Here is a 23,968-nt window from a genome sequence, read left to right as displayed (position 1 = left end):
TATTTAAAAAAAACCAATTACACAAACATTAAAATGTAAACATCCATAATTAAAATGCACAATAAAACAGTCCCATTAAAATATAAACCTGGAGAGGTGAAGAGAAGCTTGCAAACTGGATGCTTATTTAAAGGGACTTCTTCTTCTTAAGGGTATTCGAAAGTCTTGGGCCATCTGACTAATGGTTCCATCCTGTAATGCTGCTCCCTGCAGCTCTGTTATTTCAAGTGCATTGCAAACCCTGACATTGCCAGGGATCAGAGATGGCAAAGAAAAGCTACCAATTTTCAATCTGCGGGCGTCCAGCACTGCAGCCTCCTGGCAAGAGGCAATTTATCCTTCATCTAGTCTGGGAGCTGGAGAGCTTGTTCCCTTACAAGGAACCCTGAACCTCTCTGTGTCTCCTGTAAATGGGGCAGGGGCTTGTCATGCAGAGAAACAGCTCCTGAAATTCTTCTTGTTCAAAGGAGGACAGGAGCACAATAACTAAACTGCAGCCCAGGTGTATACATTCAACAGAGCAGCGGAAAAGTATTTTCTCCTAAGCATTCTACTCTAAAAATGCTCCACGTAGGGACAGATGAATCTGTTCATTTTGGTTTTCTCCATATATCTTTTTTTCCAAACTTAAATTCAGTTCTCTGCATTTCCTCAGCAATTATTTTTTCCCTTTTTAATCCTCATGGAAATTCATCATCACTTCAGTGAGAATTTCTCCTAATAAACACATTTCTGTTTGTAATTTTGATTAATAAAAACATTTTTGCAAGCAATTTCCCCAATATAATGCATTGTGGTATGTAATCTTGTGTGTTATTTTTCACTAATATATGCATTTTCATGCACACCTTTCAAGTAGAGAACTGTATTGCAAAGTTTGAAGAAGTATGAATTTTGAAGGATAGCTGTGTTTTAGTTTGCATGTTGTGAGACGTCCTAATTAGGTGGTTTCAAATTAAAATGCAAACAAAAGCAAATTTCTTCCCTCACCCCATTATTCTCCAGATAGCTGCTGAAGGTTTCCTATCTTTATTTGACATCATACAATATCAGATTTCAATATTTGGCAAGATATAATGGCAGACAAATGAGGTGGAATTTCTGCCTGTACTGATTAATATCTAGTGGCTCAATCACATGAGAAAGCCATCACTTGAGAAGTCAGTGCACGATGAAATCAGGGATGACTATAGCTCTGTGGCAGAGTGCGTTCATTACACCAGGGGTGGGGAACCTCTGACCCACAGGTCAAACATGGTGCATGAGGCCATTGAGGGGAAGCACATGCCCACATGTCCTATACCCGACATCATACATGCTGTCAGGTGTGGGGAAGATAAGGGTGGTGTTCCATAGGAATGATCAGGAATGGACTCCAGATTGCTTTAAGTGGACTTCAGCATGCTCCTTTGGACTGGAGCAAGACTTGCTCTCAACGGACCATCATCTTTTCACCTAAGAATACCCAACATGGCGCCTTCCAGTTGTTGTTGGACTGCAAATCCCATCAACGCTGACCACTGGCTATGCTGGTTGCAGCTGATGGGAGTTGTTGCCCAACACTTTTTGGAGGGCACCACATTGGCTACCCCTGTCGCAGCCTATTTAAAAGTATTTATATCCCATCTTCCCCATAAAATGTCCAAGGTGGCTCACAAGGAGCAATAAAAAGACAATAAAGGACATCTAAGCAATAACAGCAAAAGATGACAAAAGACAGCTGGCAAAATAGCTTAAAACCAAGGATTCATGTGCCAGAGGGAGCTAAAATTAACAGCAGGCCAGGCCAAATGCCTGTCTAAAGAAAGGAAGGCCTTTATAGAGTGCCAAAGTGTAAGTGCAGCCACTGAAAAGGTCCTATGTCCCACCTTCAGAGACTGATGTTTTGCACAGATTGCATCAGTCAACAATCTTAATACATAGAGTCATAGGTGAGAATATGGCCAAAGCTCAGTAATAAAACACATGCTTTGCATGCAGAACATCCTGGGTTTGATACCATAGGGCAGGCATAGGCAAACCTATGTACAGTAGGCTAATTTCTAAACAAGCTCACCCCTCCCTCTTGATATGCCACCCAATAAAGCAAGAGTCGTTATCAGAGTTACAAACAAAGACATTCCAGGAGGGTGTGAAGCCAGGCCTTGGGAGTGAGAGGTGTGGGAAGGGGAAGGAGTCCAAGGGCCAGATTGAGAAGTCTGCAGGGCCACATTTGGCCCCCAGGCCTATGGCTCCCCACCCCTGATAGGAATGCTAAGGAGTCTATTATGTAGGGCGAGCTTGCAGCCCTAGTATTGCCACTTGCCTTTCGATTCTTTTCCTAACGCCACCATCGCTTCTTCTGTAAGCCCAAGAAGGCATAATTCTGCCAATACCTTTTCCCTGGTACAATTTACCTTTCCAGTTGCAATAGCAGTGCCAGGTAGCCTATGGCGCCCTTGCTTAATATGCTAACAAGATTGCTAATGATGCCTGTTAATTAGTCAAGCTACGCACGGAACGAAGTCATTTCCTCCTTGGAAGAAAGCTTTCTGAAGGGTCCTAATGAGGTTATAACAAATCCCTCGCATACTGCTTTGCACATAGATGACGTGGAAAATGCAACCATGAGGTTGGCTCCAGCTTTTGGGGTGTCCTCTGGAAACATGGCTCAGAAGGGCCCCTCTGCTGATGGGGGGACAGACAGTAAAGGTTTTTCCTCTGGTAAAACATGGTCCCAATTTCATCCCAAAGTTTGCTTTTTGAGCAAGCTAACTAATGAAAATTGAGATTGCTTGAATGACTATGGTAGCCATGAGTCAGGATTCACCTCCCTCGCTGGAAACCCTGGAAGTTAAATTTCTGAAGGGGGGTTGCATAAATCAGGTAGCCCATGTGGTGCCCTCCAAATGTCACTGGACTCCAGCTCCCATCATCCTTTGAGCACTGGCCATGCTGGCTGGAGCAGATGGGCACTGTAGTCCAACAACTTCTGGAGGGCATCCCCTTGGCAACCCCTGGTGCAGATGAATCCCTAGTGCACATCCATGCACTGGAACACTAAAGCGCATTGCAGCATGCAGCCTGCTGTTTCACACACCGCAGCTGCTGAGATATAATTTGAACTGCTGTTTACATGGGATAGTACAGTTGCATTTATAGATCTTCAACCATGAGCACAACTATTCTCTTTTGCTTTAGCATTAGTGCAGAGTGAATGAATACAACATGGAGCATTTGCAGCAGACCCGAAGCAGATGCTCCACCCAGAAAGGGCTGTGAAGAAATGTTAGTGGATTAATGTTCTATGCACAGCTGCAAGGAACTCTGGAACACCGAATTATTGTTGTTGTTGTTGTTGTTATATTTATACCCCACCCATCTGGCTGGGTTTCCCCAGCCACTCTGGGTGGAACCCAACAGAGAACTAAAAACAGAATAAAACTTCAAACATTAAAACTTCCCTAAACAGGGCTGCCATCAGATGTCTTCTAAAAGTCAGACAGTTGTTTATTTCCTTGACATCTGATGGGAGGGTGTTCCACAGAGAAGGCCCTCTGCCTGGTTCCCTGTAACCTCACTTCTCACAATGGGGGAACTGTCTGAAGGCCCTTGGAGCTGGACCTCAGCATCCGGGCTGAATGGTGGGAGCTCATACAGGGCAAAGGCAATTCTTGTTATGTTATGGATTCCATCACAGTTTGCTTTCTCCTTATGAGAGGTCCAGTCAATTTTAGCAGCCAAGGTACCTTCCATGGAAGTCTGCTTTGGGATATTAGAGGTGACCTAGTGAGGCTGTTATCCCTCCAGGAAGTCCCAGACTCTGCTCATGGTCAGCAGCACTAAGTTTCAAATAACATTGTTTGGCCTCATCATTTAATGATACAGTCTCAACATTTACCTCCTTTCTTGCTCCCACTCTACAGAACCATAGAGTTCCATCATGCAGTGTCTCTGCCCACCTTCTTTTCCCCCAGAGCACAGAATACTTGAGGGCCTGGCTTTTGCCTCCCCTGCTTTAAGATATCTATCTTAAAGGACCATTGGTCATCCTGTCTTGAGATTATGGGAGCTGGAATCCAACAACCTCAGAAGGGCACCAGGGCCCTCCACCCCTGGTATAAACACTAATGGACCAGATTCCACTTCATTAGATGCATGAAACAATCCCAAATTATAGCTAAGAAATAGTGTCAAAGTTATCTTTTCCCTTCGCCCTCCCAGTCCCTTTTCCTTTTGTATCATGTTTTTGTAGATTATAAACCTGAGGGCAGAGACTGTCTTGTTGATATTTATTTGGGAGCCACACTAAGAACCTTTTCTTACTTGCAGTAGTCTCATAATCTGGGGAACCGGGTTCGCGTCTCCGCTCCTCCTCATGCAGCTGCTGGGTGACCTTGTGCCAGTCACACTTCTCTGAAGTCTCTCAGCCCCACTCACCTCACAGAGTGTTTGTTGTGGGGGAGGAAGGGAAAGGAGAATGTTAGCCACTTTGAGACTCCTGAAGGGGAGTGAAAGGCGGGATATCAAATCCAAACTCTTCTTCTGCTGCTGCTTCTGGACGATGTGTGGAGTAAAATGTCTTTGAGTGAGTGAATGAATGAATGAATAAATGAATGGAGAGAGAGGGGGGGGGACCCAAGGATGTGTGTGTGTAGAGGAAGGTCAGAAGGAATAAAAAAGGACAGATAATCACACAAAAGCAAATAGCTACAATGGCAATTAGCAGGGCTGTCTTGGTGATAACAAAAAAGTCCTGGCATTTGTTAATCTTTGAGGTATCACAAGACGCTTTGTTGATTTTGTTACAAGAGACTAACAACACAAATCTAACCATGTCTATTGAGATATAAAGGTTAGGATTGAAGGCTAACATGGCACCACACTGGAAATTCTAGCATTGGCAACCTAACTGATGTGCTCTTAATGTGCTCTTAAAAAAAGCATTATCTTGATTTAAGATGCTGATTTGAATCTTCTGATTGTAATTTGGCAGTTCCCTGTTGCAGTCTCCATTTGAAATTCTTTTGTTTAATAGCCACCTTAAGATCGGTTGTAGAATATCCTGGGGGCCCGAGATATTCCCTCCCTGGCTTTTCCCTAATGCCATTTCCAATGTCAGATTTGTGCCCATTTTATTTTATTTTTAATTGTTTTGCAGTAGAAATTAGCCAGTTTGGCCTATGCAGAATGCAAAGCAGCTACAGAGGTAGATGGGAATTTATAGCTCATGCTGGAAGTTGAGCAGGTAGATGAACCCCTGATGTTGTGGGTATTTTGAGGTCCTTAATAGCATTGCATGAGTAGACATAGGGACCAAGGCTACATTAGGGGAATAAGGGTCTTTCCTAACAATGCTCAGCAGCCTTAACAAGCTACAGTTCCCAGGATTCTTTGAAGAAGGCTTCCAGGGATGGGTGCCAGTGGTGGCATGACTAGAGCCACAAGAGGGCAGAGTAACTGATGCAACTCTTGGTACTGAAAGGTACTGAAGGCTACCTTTCAGCTAATGATGGAAGAGTCCAACGGCTCTGGTTTATCTCTGTTTCTCATTTTTTCCCATCTCCACATCAGTTCTCCACATCAATTTGCAAATTCTTTTTCAGAAAAAGTTTTCCCAAAAGTTCATCAGCGTTATAATGTGGATTTCTCCTGAATCTACACATTTTTGCAAAGCAACTTTCTCCAGTATAAAGCATCTTTGTACGCTGTTTTCATGAATATATGCAATTTAATACACAATTTACCTAATATATACATGTTTGTGCACATTACTTGGCTGCATTATAAAATTAGGAAAAGCGCAGTTTTCAAAAGACAAATACGCTTCGATTTGCATATTGTTTCAGGAAGTGTGAATTAGGTAAGGTAAAGGTAAAGGGACCCCTGACCATTAGGTCCAGTTGTGACCGACTCTGGGGTTGCAGCGCTCATCTCGCTTTATTGGCCGAGGGAGCCAGTGTACAGCTTCCGGGTCATGTGGCCAGCATGACTAAGCTGCTTTTGGCGAACCAGAGCAGCGCACGGAAACGCCGTTTACCTTCCCACCGGAGTGGTACCTATTTATCTACTTGCACTTTGAGGTGCTTTTGAACCGCTAGGTTGGCAGGAGCTGGGACCGGATAACGGGAGCTCACCCCGTCGCGGGGATTCGAACCACCGACCTTCTGATCGGCAAGTCCTAGGCTCTGTGGTTTAACCCACAGCGCCACCCACAGCGCCAATTAGGTAGATTCATCTTTAAAGGTGAACCAAGCGGGAATTCTCCCTACTTCTTTATTCCAGCTGCACCAAAGTCAGTGGCTTCTAGCCATAATGACTCTGCTCTACCTCCACAGTCAGAGGCAATAATGCTTCTGAATACCAGTTGCTGGAAGCCAAAGGCATCTGGTTGGCTGTTGTGAGAACAGGATGCTGGACAAGATGGACCATTGGCCACTTCCAGCAGGCTCTCCTTGTATTCTTATGGTTCTACACACACGTTTCTCCATCCAGGCAAGCAAGAGTCATTGTCACAGTTCAGGGACACATCCCAGCCAGACAAAAGCACTCAGGAAGGGCATGAAGCAGGGCAGATGAGGGGTGTGGCTTGCAGAGAGTGCCATGGGCCAAAGGAAAGAGGCCTCGGGGCCACATTCAGCCCCTGTGCCTGGGGGGGGGGGACTCCTGCTCTAGACTTGTAGCCAATGAAGGGAATTATTTCACTCCTCCATTTGTATTCAGTGATTCAAACAACCTTAAAAAGGCAGCCATCCAGCAAAGCTCAGGTGGAAGCTGAAGAAAGATCTATTTTGTCGCCCAGAACTGTGGCTAAGTTCAGGGTCCTAATAAGACCCCGGCATGTGTGCATTACGCTTTGTATTTGCTCCCAGTGCCTTGCCAAGACACCTTAGGACAATGGTGATGGAGAAACATCCTCCCAGCTTGAAATGTTGCGGTCCCCTCTGCACATTTTTGAAGATGTGCAGCTTTTTTGTGGATGGCCTGAGTGCTTTGCCTTTGCCTGGCAAGTGCCCTGGCATCCCAGCTGAACTGACAAGGCAGCCGTCATGCAGGTTTGAGGATGCCTCTTGCCGCAGTTGCTTCCCCTCCCGCTTTTTAATGCTGCAGTTTTATATTTATGAATAATTGAAGTGTGATTTGTGGCTTGCAGGAGCCTGGCTGCACGGCGCCCCCATAAATCTACTCCAAGAATGGAGTGACCTTGTGCCTTTTCTCTCTCCCCTCTGCTTTTCTTTTCCTTTGGCCTCCTCTCCCCCCCCCCTTACATTCATTCATCTATCCGTCCACCCTTGCATTTTTTATGAATAGCTAAAAATGAATCCACACTTTAAAAAAAAAAAAAAAAAGGCAGGGGGAGTGATAACATGAAAAACTATCCACAGGGGCTTCTCAACTCCTGCCATAATGTTTTGTCCTGAAATGGGAAGGTACACAGATATCTCCTTCTCAAGTCTAGAGCCACCAGCTTTTGCATCCAAACATACCAGCTTCCTCTTTAGGGTTGCCAACACTCAAGAGCCAGTACAGTGTAGTGGTTAAAGTGTCAGACTAGGATGTGGGAGACCAGGGTTCAAATCCCCCATTAGGCATGAAGCTCACTGGGTGACCTTGGGCCATTCACAGACCCTCAGCCTGGCCTACTTCACAGGGTTGTTGTGAGGATAAAAAAACGAGGGAAAGGAAGTGACAGCCAAGGCCTCCTTGGAAGAAAGGTAGGATATAAGCTGGCAATTGAATCCTAGGCTGAATGAAACCATTGGTCCATCTAGTTCAGTGGTTTTTACACTAACGGGGGTTCTGTAGAATTTCAGACAAGGGTCTCTCCCAGACCTACCTTGCAGCATGGGTGTCTCAAAAACAAGTCAGGCCAGACTAATCTTATTTCCTTTTCTGATAGAGTTACAAGCTTGGTGGATCAGGGGGATGCTTGATTTACTGCTTTGCTGGTTTCAGGCTGTATTTTTGTTTTCATGATATTGTTTATTGTTTCAATGTTGTGCACTGCTTAGAGGTTTTTAAAATATTAAGCAGCTTTGAATTTCTTTTAAATGATGAATAAACAAACCAGCTATATTCCAGCCATACTACACCTGACAGCACTATATCAGACTCTACCCCGAATGCACCAGGTTCTACCCACAGCCTACTAGATTCCACCCCCAGCCCATCAATGCTCCGTCCTCATTCTCCCACATCCCACTCAGCCTTTGCCCTAGACCAGCTGGCTCCACCCATCATCCACCGGATTCTACCCATGCAAACAATTTGCCAGATGGAGCCTAGCACAATCCAAAGTGTATTTATCTATATGTACAGAGGATGGGGGAGAAATCTGATGCAGTTTGCATTTAAAGGTGAACCCACACTATCTGCATTTTCCAAAACAATATGAGGACTGAAACAGCCATCTTCAAAATTTGCAGTTCACTGTATTTACAATGCAGTTCTCCAGCCAAGTAATGTGTACAAAAAATGCACATAGTAGTGCAAAGTGAGCATTGAAATGCATATGTAAGTAAAAAATAATATACACAACAGTGTGTTGATTTATTTATTGTATATTTGAGGTAATTGCTTTGCAAAAATGTATATATTTTGAAAAATTGTACATACGTATATAAGGAGAAATTCATCCCAAAATGCTGGTGAATTTTCATGAGAGCTTTTTAAAATTAAAACTAAGATGGAAATGTGGAGAACTGAAGGTTGGGAAACTGAGAGAAGCTGAAAAGTGATAGATTTGCCCACCCCTAGGTTGGTGGTGGGTTGCTTTGTTTTGTTATGGTGGGTGAAGATTCAAACGTACTTCTTCCCAACCTGCAGGAAAAGCTTCACCACTCAATTCTCCTGGTTGAAACTGAGAAATGTGAGATCAGCAGGGATCTGTTCTTTCACAGCTCAGGTCCCCCCCCCCCCTTTTCCTTCCCTGATTGTTTGAAATCTGGTTCCAGTTGCAAGCTGCAGTCACTTCTGAGTCAAAGTTTTGACTAAGAGCTAAGGGGGTGGGCAGGTCTCTCCAGTGGTGCTGAGCTTGACTGAAGTTCCTGCAGGTTGGATTGGTATGGATCAAGGTCTCCAATTGCTCCATGGCCTCTGCCTTCTCTCCATCTTGTTTCAGATGCTGATCATCCAAGGAGGAAACAGATTTAGAAACCTTTGCTCAGGCTCACCTGCTTTTGCTTTTTGGATGCCTGTTCTTAAAAAAGGAAAGCCTGAATATGTGCCCCCACACTAGGGATAGGCAAGTAAAATTTGGTTCCTCTCTGTTTCTCGCAACGTTTTAGTGCAAATTTATCTTAATCTACATATATTTCTATGTAATTTTGCCTAATATACACAGATTTGCAAAGCAGTTTCTCCTGGTAATGCATATGTTGTTTTCACTAACACATGCATTTCCAGGTGCATGTCATCAAAGTATATACAGTTTTGTGCATTACTTGGCTAGAGAACTGTATTCCAAAATCTGGGGAAATGGAAATCTTGTGTGTTGTTTCAGAAAATGTGAATCAGTTATGTTAGCCTTTAAATGCCAACATGGGGGCCTCCAGATGTTGTTGCACTCCAACAGCAGCCATGCTATAGTCATATATTATATGGCTATCCTACCCTGAACATTCCTGAACTCATTTGATCTCTGAAGCTAAGCAGGGTCAGGCCTGGTTAGTACTTGGATGGGAGACCACCTCCTTGTCTCAGTAGAGCATGAGACTCGTAATCTCAGCGTCATGGGTTTGAACTCCACATTGGACAAAATATTCCTGTATTGCAGGGGGTTGGACTAAATGACCCTCGTGGTCCCTCTACAATTCTATTATTCTATTAGCATGTCCAGTGCCAGGGACTACGGGAGGTGGAATACAAGAGCACATGGAAAGCATGTTGGCTAGCCCTGGTTTCCACCAGCAGGCAAAACCTTTCCAGGTTTCAGAAAGAGATTTTTCCCCCCAGCACCAGGGATTGAACCTGGCATCTTCTGCATGCAAGACATGTGTTCTACCACTGAGCTTCTGCTCTCCCCTCACCTGTTTTTGCTGGTATTTCTCTTGGTAGATTTGTCTGCTGCCACCCCACCAATGGCAAGATGAGTAGGCCACGCAGCGCATGGTTATGACACCATGAAGAGTTACCATGGGGAGCGCAGCCAGTCACGAGAACACCCCTGCCACTGCGTCCCAGAGGCCTGCAACCAGCCAATGGAATACATCCACCATAGCCAGGAGTCTCGCCAGCCATACCTCCTCAGCCCCAGTGAGCCTTGTTCCCTGGACCACTACTGCCCATCGCGGGGCTCTGCCGAGGCCCCGCTCAGCCTAACGGAGCCCCTCTCAGCCGCCAGCAGCAGCAGCAGCACATTCCCTAGGATGCACCACACGCCACAGCAGTACGACTCCTGCGACGAGTGCATGGCGGCCGCCCACCCTTCCGGCAAGATCAACCGGCTGCCCCCCACCCTCCTCGACCAGTTTGAGAAGCAGCTGCCCCTGCACCACGACGGCTTCCACACCCTGCAGTACCAGCGGGCCAGCAGCACGGAGCAGCCACGGAGCGAGAGCCCCAGCCGCATCCGCCACCTCGTCCACTCGGTCCAGAAGCTCTTTGCCAAGTCTCACTCCCTGGAGGCCCCCTCCAAGCGCGAGTACAACGGCACCAAGATGGAAGGCCGGGGGGGCGAGGGAGGGTACCACCACCACCACCCTCACCACCACCACCGCCAGTCACGCCACGGCAAGCGCAGCAAGAGCAAGGACCGCAAGCTGGACTCCTCCTCCTCCTCCTCCCGCCACCGGAACAAGATGATGGGCTGGTGGAGCTCCGACGACAACCTGGACAGCGACAGCAGCTACATGGTGTCCGGGAGGCAGCACGCCATCGACCAGGCCACCCAGTACTGCGTGGACACCCCTGAAAGTGCCTTCAGAGACTTGACCTTGAAGAGTCTGAAGAGCGGAGGTGGGGAGGGCAAGTGCTTGGCTTGCGCGGGGATGTCCATGTCCCTCGATGGCCAGACGCTCAAGCGGAGCTCCTGGCATACCATGACCGTCAGCCAAGCGCGGGAGGCCTACCCCAGCTCGGGAGGAGGCCCGGAGAAAGCCTTGATGCTCCAGGAGGCCAAGGCCAAGGACCGATCCTATCATTATCTTCAGGTAAGGAGGTGGGTAGAGGCTGCGCTGCTGTAGAGGAGGAGCAAGCTTTGTGTCTCCAGTTCCATTCCATAGAGCCCCTTAGATACAGAGATATAGATGTCTATACCTTGATCAGGAATGGGGATGTTTTTGGATTACAGTCCCCAGCATCCTTGGCTGTGCCGGCTGGGGCTGATAGGATGGGCTGATCAGGCATGTAAAGCTGAGACAGCACATCCCATGCGCTGCGAGACGTGCACTAGTTAAAAGGGGCTTGATTCCTTGATCCAAGCATCATATGAGGAGCCCCCTTCCATGATTGCAAGTCATTCCATCGTAGGTTTGATCATGGATTAAAAAGACAGGAAGCATGCAGGGAATGAGCCCCTTCCTACTGACCAGGCCTTGGGCTTTTCGGATTCCCTGCCACTCTGTTTCCAAGGGCAAATGCCCATGTATCCAATGAATGGCCAGCCTGGATCACTTTCAAAGGCTCTCCCCTGACGGTTTCATCCCCAAGCTTAAGACTCCCCTCCTGCTGATTGCGAAAGCTCCCCCCCCCCGCCGCCGCCTTGCTCTCTATTCCCTTTGCTCTCCTTTGCATTCCCATGATGCACTGCAGCTCCACCTTGATGTCGGTGATTAGAGAAATGTCAGGGCTATAATAGCTTCTGCCTGCAAAAGGAAGAAGAAGCACAAAGGCGGATTTCTGTTTTAAAAGGCCCGAGGTTTCTGAGGAGCTGCTGGCTGCGTCAGCTTACCAAGGTGTCCGAAGACATCCGAGCATTGCGTTGCTCTTGCTAATAATGCCCAAACAATTAAGATGAACCACCTTGCTCATCTCTTGGAGGGCAGTTTCTGCGCAGGCCTGATCAATGGGCTCTGCACACTAATGAGGAGGGCAACCTGGGACAAGGCAGCCAGAGAAAACGCATGGGGGTCTGAAGGATCTCTCCAGAATTAGTTGCTTATGGAAGCAGATGCATGAAACCTCTCCCCTTTGGCTCTTTTCTAAGTCTCCTAAGGGCCAAGCATGTAGGGTGAGGGGAACCGGGTGTACCCAACCAAGCATCTGGAGGGCTAGCCTAGGTTGAAGTGCAGGCCCACTAATATATTAGAAGAAAGGCAAGCTAAATTATTGATGTTATTGCTGTTGTTATTATTAATATTATATCCCACCCTTCCTCCAATGGAAACTGGGATGGGAAACATGCCAGTGCTAAAACAAGACAACTAAAATATCTCAAAACAGTTTAAAAACTACGTACCTCCTAACAAACAGGTCCAACCCATCCTGTTTCTACCTTAATCAGCTAGTTATAAAAGTGAATCTACATGGAAATGTCTATTTAAATGCCTATTTTGTCACATATAAATATATTTTATCTAACTATTCACATTTAAAACATGTTTTATCTTAAAATATATTTCTCCGCACATTTGAATAGTGGTGCAACAATAAAACTGCTAGCGCATTTGCAAAGCTAAGCAGGGTCCACTATGGCTTCAACTTGAATGGGAGACCGTGTGTTGAGATTCCTGCATTGACTCTCAGGGTCCCTTCCAACTCTGCAGTTCTATGATTCTATATTTCTTGAACTGAATACTCTTTCACAAAATTCTGAGAGGTGCAACATCTGAAGGATAATTTCATTCTGATCTGTGCATTCCTCTAGGAGGTGTGGGTCAGGTCAGCTTGCTTTGGAATCCACAGAATTCCACAGAAGTTGATGGCTGAATTGCACATTGACTTGGAATGATTAGCCACACCTTGAGCTTTAGGGTGCTGGACTCTTTGTTCTTTATCAAAGGGCGGTAAACTGCCTTAGGGGGCACAGGACAGAACATGTCCAACACAAAGGGCAATATCTGGGCACCACTGATACACACTCTCTGGTTCTGCCGCCTGAGGTCATCTCCTCACTCTGCCTACTAGTAGGGCCGACCCTGTCTAAAGGTTTTGCCAGAGGCATTAAGAAAGGTGAATTTGGTGGGTGCTCTTGTACCTAGGGGCCTTGTAAAGCTGTTGTCCTCCTCCCAAGGAACCAAGGTTCCTGAAAATGCTGAAGAGGTAAGGACAGGTCTGGTGCATTGTGTGGTTAACCCAGCAGTATTCCTCTTAGTCAAGGGCTTGAGAATAATTTTGCCTAATTTCCTGGACTGAGTTCCCAGTTTTCTGCCTTTTGTTCCTCGGATCTCTTGTTCATATTCCTGGCTGGATGCGCAGAGTGAGTGTTGGCGCTCATTTGGCTGGGAAGCTGACAGAAACAGAGAGGCGACTTGACATAGCTGCACACTACTGGTGGATGTGCTTGATCCTGGTGGAAAATTAAGCAAGATTCTGACCCCAGCTCAAAACGCAGCCAGATTCCAGAATCTCACTCCAATTCCTTGCTTCTGAAGCCTCGCATATATTTCGATCTCTGCCCTGACTCTTCCCAAAGCTCAAGGCGGCTATCCATGATTAAATACACATGAAAAAATTCCTTCCAGTAGCACCTTAAAGACCAACTAAGTTAGTTCTTGGTATGAGCTTTCGTGTGCATGCACACTTCTTATCTGAAGAAGTGTGCATGCACACGAAAGCTCATACCAAGAACTAACTTAGTTGGTCTTTAAGGTGCTACTGGAAGGAATTTTTTTATTTTGTTTTGACTATGGCAGACCAACACGGCTACCTATCTGTAACCAAATACAAATGAAATATTGTTCAAGCAGCAGGCCCAGTTCACTGTACAGATAAAATGTAGAAAATGAAATTACCCCATGCATACAAAAACCCATGCTTGCTTAGATCCAACTGTTAACAACTAGAACCTCTTACAGTTAGGACTGTGCAAGAAATTAAAGTTTTTATCTGCTTGCTTGCTTGCTTGCTTATTTGTTTGCTAGCAGGGTTGTAAGTAAGAAGATGGGCAGGTGAGGGCTGGCTGAGAGCAAGCTGAGGTTGGTGGAGCGAAACCCCACTCAGCCTAATGGACCAGCCTTCACTGGCCAGAATTACTCCCAGTCTCAGATACTGGCTGGTGGAAGGGGAGATCAGGTTAGAAGTAGGCATTTTCAGGGGAACTTCAGTGGGTGGTGAAAAGGTTAACTGTGGGTGGGGAGAGGGTTAACTTCTGCCCATACTCGGCTTTGGCATTAAGTAGCAAACTCAGGCTTGGGAGCTCCATGTTTACTCTGTAACACATATCTCTGCCCGGGGGGGGGGGGGGGGGGGGGGGGGGCTTTGATTCAGGTGGCATTGAAAGGCGAACTTACCCAATTCACACTTTCCAAAACAAGATGTGAGTCAAAAGTCAGCCATCCTTCAAAATTCTCACACCTCTGAAATTTGCAGTGCAGTTCTCCAGCCAAGTAATGTGCATAAACATATACGTACAAGCATTGATTAAAATGCATGTATTAGTGAAAAGAACATATACGAATTTTAGTGGAAATTGTTTCACAAAGTTCTATTAGGCAAAAGGTGTATCAATGTATATTAATGCAAAAAATGCATTATAAATGTGCATTTTAGGAGAAATTTGCACTGGTATGCTAATGAATTTTTATGATGATTTTAAAACACACACCCCCCCTTGGTGGAGAAATGTAAAGAATTTAAGACAAGATAAATGAGAAGCTGGGAGAACCTGAAACTGACAGACTTGCCCAGTCCCTATCCTCTGCCTTTTCCCTAGATCCAACCAGGCTGCCTTGTGCAGCTAGGGTTGTGGTTTGCTTGCCTTTTGCAATCTGCCTGCCTCAGTCCCTGGCTTCCTCCTGCATCCCCCCCCCCTCCAGTCTTCCTCTTTAACATGCACCTCACAGACTTTTGCAGAGGTCCCTGGCCTGCCGACCTTCAGCCTGCATCATCAGGGCATCCCCCTCCCCTTAGCACACACCTGGATGGCTGGATGGCTTGAATGAGCCTAGCAGCTGCTGCAGCTGCCGCATCACCACCCTCCCTTCTTTCTCCCGGTTTTCTTCCTGTTACAAAGCATTTAAAGGTATTTCTTTAAAATAAATAAATAACTGCTGCTGGAAGGAACCAGGACTCTTCACCCCAGCTGCTGTTTGATGAACTGTGATAGAAAAATATACATGTATCCCCTCATGGAGCTGGGATACTCAAGTTACATGATGATGATGATGATGATGATGATGATGATGATGACGACGACATGTATTTGTCACTTTTTAAACCAAAGTGTCTCAAAGCAACTTACAGGATAAAAATAGAAATTATTAATATTACTATTTATTAAATTTGTTGGACACTTTATCTTGCCCAATGTAATCCAAAGCGACTTAAACCGAATGAATGAACAAAAAGCCCACATAGACGCATTAAAACCAAGCTGGGGGTGAATTAACAAGGAGCATTTGTACCCCATGGAGCTACTAAGTTTTCAACCCCTGTTTTCACCTTCACCCCTATAGCCATGCCTTCCCCCTATATTTGTTTGCTTCAGTCATCTGGCAGAAGACTCCTGGGTGGGCTCTCAATTTGCATATCTAGTCCTTTCTGTGACATGCTGCTTCAGGAGGACGCCAAATCCTGAAAATAGCCCTCCTTAGGAACACAGACCCACCACATAATACACACACGGGGACACAGGTGGCACTGTGGTCTAAACCACTGAGCCTCTTGGGCATGCCAATCAGAAGGTCGACGGTTCGAATCCCGCAACAGGGTGAGCTCCCATTGCTCAGTCCCAGCTCCTGCCAACCTAGCAGTTCAAAAACATGCCAGTGCAAGTAGATAAATAGGTGCCACTGTGGCAGGAAGGTAAACGATGTTTCCATATGCTCTGGTTTCTGTCACTGTGTTCCATTGCACCAGAACTGGTTTAGTCATGCTGGCCACATGACCTGGAAAGCCCTCTGTGCACAAACGCCAGCTCCCTCAGCCTGAAAGCAAGATGAGTGCCACAACCCCATAGTCGCCTATAACTGGACTTAACCATGCAGAGGTCCTTTACCTTTTTACCTAACACACAAACAGCTATTTTGGAGCTGCTTCTATGATCTTCTAGCATGTGGCTGCTGTAGCTGTGTAAATATGCATTTATTTATTTATTTATTTATTTAAAAGCATTCCTAAACCACTTAATATTTTATAATAATAATAATAATAATAATAATAATAATAATAATAATAATTTATTATTTATACCCCGCCCATCTGGCTGGGCCTCCCCAGCCACTCTGGGCGGCTTCCATAGAAAGCAAAAATACAATAAAATATCACACGTTAAAAACTTCCCTGAACAGGGCTGCCTTAAGATGTCTTCTGAATGTCAGGTAGTTGTTAATCGCTTTGACATCTGCTGGAAGGGCGTTCCACAGGGCGGGCGCCACTACCGAGAAGGCCCTCTGCCTGGTTCCCTGTAGCTTTACTTCTCGCAGTGAGGGAACCGCCAGAAGGCCCTCGGCGCTAGACCTCAGCGTCCGGGCAGAATGATGGGGGTGGAGACGCTCCTTCAGGTATACTGGACCGAGGCCGTTTAGGGCTTTAAAGGTCAGCACCAACACTTTGAATTGTGCTCGGAAACGTACTGGGAGCCAATGTAGGTCTTTCAAGACCGGTGTTATATGGTCTCGGCGGCCGCTCCCAGTCACCAGTCTAGCTGCCGCATTCTGGATTAGTTGTAGTTTCCGAGTCACCTTCAAAGGTAGCCCCACGTAGAGTGCATTGCAGTAGTCCAAGCGGGAGATAACCAGAGCATGCACCACTCTGGCGAGACAGTCCGCAGGCAGATAGGGTCTCAGCCTACGTACCAGATGGAGCTGGTAAACAGCTGCCCTGGACACAGATTTGATCTGTGCCTCCATGGACAGCTGTGAGTCCAAAATGACTCCCAGGCTGCGCACCTGGTCCTTCAGGGGCACAGTTACCCCATTCAGGACCAGGGAATTCTCCACACCTGCCCGCCTCCTGTCCCCCAAAAACAGCACTTCTGTCTTGTCAGGATTCAACCTCAATATGTTAGCCGCCATCCATCCTCCAACCGCCTCCAGACACTCACACAGGACCTCCACCGCCTTCACTGGTTCTGATTTAAAGGAGAGGTAGAGCTGGGTATCATCCGCATACTGATGAACACCCAGCCCAAACCTCCTGATGATCTCTCCCAGCGGCTGCATATAAATGTTGAAAAGCATGGGGGAGAGGACAGAACCCTGAGGCACCCCACAAGTGAGAGCCCAGGGGTCTGAACACTCATCCCCCACCACCACTTTCTGAACACGGCCCAGGAGGAAGGAGCGGAACCACTGTATGACAGTGCCCCCAGCACCCAGCCCCTCAAGACGGTCTAGAAGGATGTTATGGTCGATGGTATCAAACGCCGCTGAGAGATCCAGCAGAACTAGGAAACAGCTCTCACCTTTGTCCCTAGCCCGCCGAAGATCATCAACCAGTGCGACCAAGGCAGTTTCAGTCCCATGATGAGGCCTGAATCCCGACTGGAAGGGATCCAAATGGTCCGCTTCTTCCAGGCGTGCCTGGAGTTGTTCGGCCACCGCTCGCTCAATCACCTTGCCCAAGAATGGAAGATTTGAAACTGGGCGATAGTTGGCCATCGTGGCCGCATCTAAAGATGGTTTTTTAAGAAGCGGTTTAATAACCGCCTCTTTCAGCGGGTCTGGGAAGGCTCCCTCACGGAGGGAAGCATTCACCACCCCACGAAGCCCATCGCCCAGTCCTTCCCGGCTAGCTTTTATAAGCCAGGATGGGCAAGGATCCAGGAGACAGGTGGTTGGCTTCACTCGTCCAAGCAGCCTGTCCACATCCTCGGAGGTAACAGATTGGAATTGATCCCACTCAACTTGACTAGACAGAACTCTAGCACTCTCCCGCCCTGGCCCTGCTCCCACGGTGGAGTCTACTTCTTCCCGAATCTGAGCGATTTTATCTGCAAAAAACTTTGCAAAATCATTGCAGGAGAACATGTGGCCCGTACTGGGCCCCGATGTTGCAGGTGGTTCCACTAAATTGTGAACCACCTGAAAAAGTCTCCTGCTGCTGTTTTCTGCAGATGCAATAGAGGCGGTGAAGAAATTCTTCTTCGCCGTCGCTATCGCCACTTGGTAGGCTCGACGTTGAGCTCTAACCTGTGTCCGGTCAGATTCGGAATGAGTTATCCGCCACCGGCGCTCTAGCCGTCTCAACGATTGTTTCATTGCCCTCAGATCCGTGGAAAACCACGGGGCTGTCCGGGCTCCATGCAATCGGAGAGGGCGCTTCGGAGCCAAACAGTCAATAGCCCTGGTTAACTCCACATTCCAGCGGGCCACCAGGGAATCGGCTGAAAGGCCATCAACATGGGATAAAGCATCCCCTACCACTCTCTGGAAACCATTTGGATCCATTAAGTGGCGGGGGCGGACCATCTGAATTGGTCCCACCTCCCTGCAGAGGGGATGGGTCGCAGAGAAGTCCAGTTGCACCAGGAAGTGATCTGACCATGGCACTTCTTTCGTTTCGCTTTTACTTAGTGTCAGATCACCAACATCCATAGAGGTAAACACCAGGTCCAAGGCATGTCCGCGACTATGGGTTGGGCCAGACTTATTCAGGGACAGCCCCATGGAGGCCATGCTTTCCACGAAGTCCCGAGCAGCCCCTTGTAAGGTCGTGTCGGCATGGATGTTAAAATCCCCTAGGACGACCAAGCTAGGTGTCTCCAGAAGAACATCCGCCACGACCTGAAGCAGCTCGGGCAGGGAATCCTTGGTGCAGCGGGGAGGTCGGTACACCAAAAGGAATCCTGTACTGCCCCTATTGCCCAACTTGCAGAACATGCACTCGGAAAACTGGGTCTTCCCAATAGGACGCCTGGTGCAAACTAATGACTTCCTAAAAATCACTGCAACCCCCCCTCCCCGCCCACATGACCTGGGTTGCTGTGCGTAAGAGAAACCTGGTGGACAAGCAGCGGCAAGGACAGGCCCATCTGCTTCATCCAACCAAGTCTCTGTTACACATGCCAGGTCAAGTCCTCCATCCATGATCAAGTCATGGATGGCAGTAGTCTTATGAATCATTGACCTGGCATTGCACAGCAGCACCTTCAGGTCATGTGGGTATCCCTTGCTGATTCTAGTATCCATCCGGTCAGGACCAGACCCGGAGGCAGGGATAGTCCTCAGACAACGACTAAACCTGCCTCCTCTGTAATGACATGGTCTGGTCTTAGCGTAACTCCTCCTCCTACCCGTGATCACTGAGATCGGTTGTCCCAGTGCATCCCCCCCTGTGGAACATGCCCCAGCCATTTTGTGGGCTGGGGCCCACTCCCCGGCAGCCCTGAACCCTCCCCCTAAGAACAAAATAACACCTTAAACAAACAAAACCAATAAAACAATACAAACAAAAAATGTAAAAATTACAAAACATCAAAAAAAAATTAAAAAATAATAATCCCCAAACCCAACCAAACATCCATCCCACCCCCACCCCCCACATATAAAAATTTTTTAAAAAACATTTTAAAAACACTCTGCCCCTCCGGCAGTAACAACAACTGTCCTAGTGAGGCCTGTCAGGCCCCGCCCTGGGCCAGGTGGTAAGTGGCAGGAAGGAGCAGGACCCTCAGGCACTCAGGGGAGTCCTCCTGGGCAGCAGGCAGCAAGCAGCAAGCAGTCCTTGTGAGGCTTCAGGCCCCGCCCCAGGCCAGATGGTAAGTGGCAAAAGCAGGGCCCTCAAGCACTCACTCAGGGGAGTCCTCCTGGGCAGCAGGCAGCAAGCAGCAAGCAGTCCTTGTGAGGCTTCAGGCCCCGCCCCAGGCCAGATGGTAAGTGGCAAGAGCAGGGCCCTCAAGCACTCACTCAGGGGAGTCCTCCTGGGCAGCAGGCAGCAAGCAGCAAGCAGCAGGCAGTCCTTGTGAGGCTTCAAGCCCCGCTTGAAAAATCTCTAAGCAGTGTACACTGTGTACAATATAAAAACAATATGCGTGAAACAAAATACAACCTAAAACCAATGGAGCCATGTAAGAGCAAGTAAAGAAGTGATTCAGAGGGTTCATACAAATAATTCAGGGTCCAATCTTATGGGTTAGGGAATGTCTGAGCAAAAAGATACATATTTTCAAGACATTGTGTGAAGCAGCTGGTAGCTACTGCTTCACCTGTGGTAGAGGGAAGGGCATTCCACATAACAGGGTCAACAGCAGAGAATGCCCCATTTTGTGGCCACCACCCTATGGTATTCTGTAGAGTGCAATGCCACAAGTAGACGTTCTCCAGTTGGCTTAAATGATCAGAGTCAGGCAGTTTTTCATGCCTAAGATACAAGGCCAGCCCTTCCCTTTAGGTAGAGTGAAATCAACCCCTCAGGTGGCAAATGCTGTTGACAGTGGGGTCAATACCCCAACTATGATCCTTTACTGGAAAGACAAAGCTGTGTGCTCCATGTGGACTGTATTGCCCCTTCCCAGTCAATCTTTGCCAACCTGCCTTCCTCTAGATGGTGTTGGACTACATCTCCCATCAGCCCCAGCAAGCACAGCTGTGTTGGCTGGGGTGGGTGGGAGTCGTAGTCCAATGAAAGAAGCAATTAAAATGCAATTGACAATCACAGCACGTTACAAATGCTGCAGCCAACAGAAAAATCATCAAGCAGTCTGCCAAGACCTTTCACAATTTGCAAGTGGTCCGTAGAGGGCAGGGGGACGTTTGGGAACCACAGTCCTAATAAACACATTTTGTATACAATTTGGTGTAATATACATAATTTTGCCATCCATTCCCCTAATATAATGTAAGGTAAAGGTACCCCTGCCCGTACGGGCCAGTCTTGACAGACTCTAAGGTTGTGCGCCCATCTCACTTAAGAGGCCGGGGGCCAGCGCTGTCTGCAGACACTTCCGGGTCATGTGGCCAGCGTGACAAGCTGCATCTGGTGAGCCAGTGCAGCACACAGAATGCCGTTTACCTTCCCGCTGGTAAGCGGTCCCTATTTATCTACTTGCACCCGGGGGTGCTTTCGAACTGCTAGGTTGGCAGGCGCTGGGATCGAGCGACGGGAGCGCACCCCGCCGCGGGGATTCGAACCACCGACCCTTCGATCGGCAAGTCCTAGGCGCTGAGGCTTTTACCCACAGCGCCACCCGCGTCCCAATATAATGTAGTTGTATGCTATTTCCATTGATATATAGTATGCATTTCTGTGCACATTTTGTTCTGCCAGAGAACTGCATTGCAAAATTCAGAGAAGTGTGAATTTAGTAGGATATTTGTGTTTCCGTTCATGTATTGTTTTCAGAAGTGTGAATTTCTCCAAATCCCCTCCCACATATTCACCAAATAACCTGTGCTCTCTCAATATGACAGAGGAGAACACAGCAAGATGACTGGTGAGTTACTGAGTCTCTAGAGCCCTGTGTTATCATTAGCTAAGACCACAGCCCAACATTTCTCAATATATTTGCAAGATCACAACCTGACAGCAACAAGCATTACTCTGCTTGAACCAAACTTCATTTTTATTTATTTATCCTACAGTATTTCTACCCCGGGGACGCAGGTGGTGCTGTGGGTTAAAGCCTCAGCACCTAGGGCTTGCCGATCGAAAGGTCGGCGTTTCGAATCCCTGCGGCGGGGTGCGCTCCCGCTGCTCGGTCCCAGCGCCTGCCAACCTAGCAGTTCGAAAGCACCTCCGGGTGCAAGTAGATAAATAGGGACCGCTTACCAGCGGGAAGGTAAACGGCGTTTCCGTGTGCGGCTCTGGCTCTGGCTCTGGCCAGAGCAGCGATGTCATGCTGGCCACGTGACCCAGAAGTGTCTCCGGACAGCGCTGGCCCCTGGCCTCTTAAGTGAGATGGGCGCACAACCCCAGAGTCTGTCAAGACTGGCCCGTACGGGCAGGGGTACCTTTACCTTTACCTTTACTATTTCTACCCCATTCCGCAGCTGCGAAAACCTCCTAAAAACCAATAGATTTCTGAAAACATGACACAGTGGTTGGGAGGAGGGAGGAAAGCAAATTTGCATACTAGTTCTTCATTTTAAAAAAGTTATTATTGTTGTTATAGATATTTATTAATTGCCTTCCAGACAGATAGCTATATCAAGGCAATGTACAAAAATGAGTGAAACTTAGTTGGATATAACCCATTATATTTAGTACATTGCCTTGATAGTCTAACTTAGTCATGTTCATTAATTTCAATAGGTCTGCTCTGAGCAATAAAAACAACTTTAAAAAACCCAATTAGGAACAACACAGAAAGCAACAGAATATGCATTTTTAAAACAATATGAAATGGACACTGCTGGCAGAGGCCTATTCATCCAGCTGGGAAAGCTTGTCAGGAAAATAATGTCTTCATTCCCCGCCAGACAAAGTTCTTAGAAGAGTTCTTACCAGTTTCCCACACAACATTATCTCTCCCAACTGGATGCAGTAAACATCCCCATTCATGGAGAAGGAAATTCAAAGATTTGGTTAGTAGGTTGCTTTTGTTTCAGTGAGGCACAAGTTACTCAGGCCTTGTTTGTACAGTGGTGCCTCAGGTTACATACGCTTCAGGTTACATATGCTTCAAGTTACACACTCCGCTAACCCAGAAATAGTGCTTCAGGTTAAGAACTTTGCTTCGGGATGAGAACAGAAATTGTGCTCCGGCAGCACGGCAGCAGCAGGAGGCCCCATTAGCTAAAATGGTGCTTCAGGTTAAGAACAGTTTCAGGTTAAGTACGGACCTCCGGAACGAATTAAGTACTTAACCCGAGGTACCACTGTATGCATATACCACAGTTGAAAGGGACCACAAGGTCGTCTCGTCCAAAGCCATGCAATGCAATAATCTTTCACCCAATGTGGGGTTCAAATCCATGACTCTGAGATTAAGAGTTTCCTGCTCTACTGACTGAGCTACTTCTAACCTTTCCCAAGCAGATGCCCTCTGGTTGTTTTGGACTACAATTCCCATCCTGCTGGCGGGGGTGATGGGAATTGCAGTCCAAAACATCTGAAGGTGGCTAAATCCACAGTAAAGTTTTGCTTCATGTGAAATTCTCCAATTACGGGGGTCTGCTCACACTGGAAAACTAGTTCAGCAGAAACAGCCAATCGCAGCCCTCAAGCCTGAGATTTAAGGCTCCAGTTAATGGAGGGGGGCTGCCAAGCTAGGGACAACAAAGATTGGAGACCACCCTCCACAGCCTGTGGCACTAGTCAAAGTCCTGCCTAAGGATCCCCCATCTCCCTCAGCCTGGACATATCAAAACTTATCCTGCTCCTTATGTTTACATCCTTCTGCTCCCAGACATGATCCAAACTCCCCCCTTACCCCCAGCTTAGAGGCTTACTCAGCCAGCCAGCTCCATGATGGGCTTGTTCTTTTTTAATTAAAAGCTAATTAACTCTTCTCGCTCTCCCTCTCTGTGTGTGTGTTTTCCCCAGGGGGAAGGAGAGATTGAATGACACTTGACTTGATTGCCCATCCAGAGTGAGGGGCTGGAGGGAGGGGCTGCTGTATAGGGAACACTCCGCCCATCCCATCCTCCCTTTGGCTGTCCCCATCTCAGCCCACTGCAGCGGGGGGGTGGGCCCAAGTATGAAAAGAAACATCCCTTGATGTTTCCTGGGAGAAAGAGACAAAGAGGCAACTGTGTCTGTTCTGGCCTCTTGCTCCCATCCACCTGTTTTGCCCTCCTCCTGATAGCCCAAGGGATGCCAACTCGTCACCGGAAACTGGTAAGGGTGTCATCGGTGCAGACAGATGTTTGCCTGTCTGCTTTGCTGCTCTGGTTATGGGTGGGATTTCATCTGCCGGAGGAGCTATGAGGTGAGGATTTCTGGATGGGAGAAAGCCCTGCCTCTTTCTAGAGCAGACATGCTTCCATGGGGTGGGAAAGGTAATGACTTG

At 47.4% G+C, this 23,968-nt stretch overlaps 1 protein-coding gene across 2 annotated transcripts in view; it reads left to right on the top strand.

Annotated features, from left to right (window-relative positions):
* Positions 1–23,968, top strand: part of DLGAP3 (DLG associated protein 3) — a 195,941-nt gene that overhangs the window by 146,419 nt on the left and 25,554 nt on the right. For both annotated transcript variants that reach the window (XM_079985224.1, XM_079985223.1), the window contains exon 3: positions 10,036–11,129. In XM_079985224.1, coding sequence (XP_079841350.1) covers positions 10,101–11,129 — 1,029 coding nt within the window. In that variant the 5' untranslated portion in view covers positions 10,036–10,100. The remainder of the gene's footprint in view (positions 1–10,035; positions 11,130–23,968) is intronic.

This window comes from Podarcis cretensis (assembly GCF_951804945.1).
Source record: "Podarcis cretensis genome assembly, chromosome: 8".
Taxonomy (NCBI): domain Eukaryota; kingdom Metazoa; phylum Chordata; class Lepidosauria; order Squamata; family Lacertidae; genus Podarcis; species Podarcis cretensis.
The sequence above is the reverse complement of the archived record's forward strand: the minus strand, read 5'-3'. Positions and strand labels throughout refer to the sequence as shown.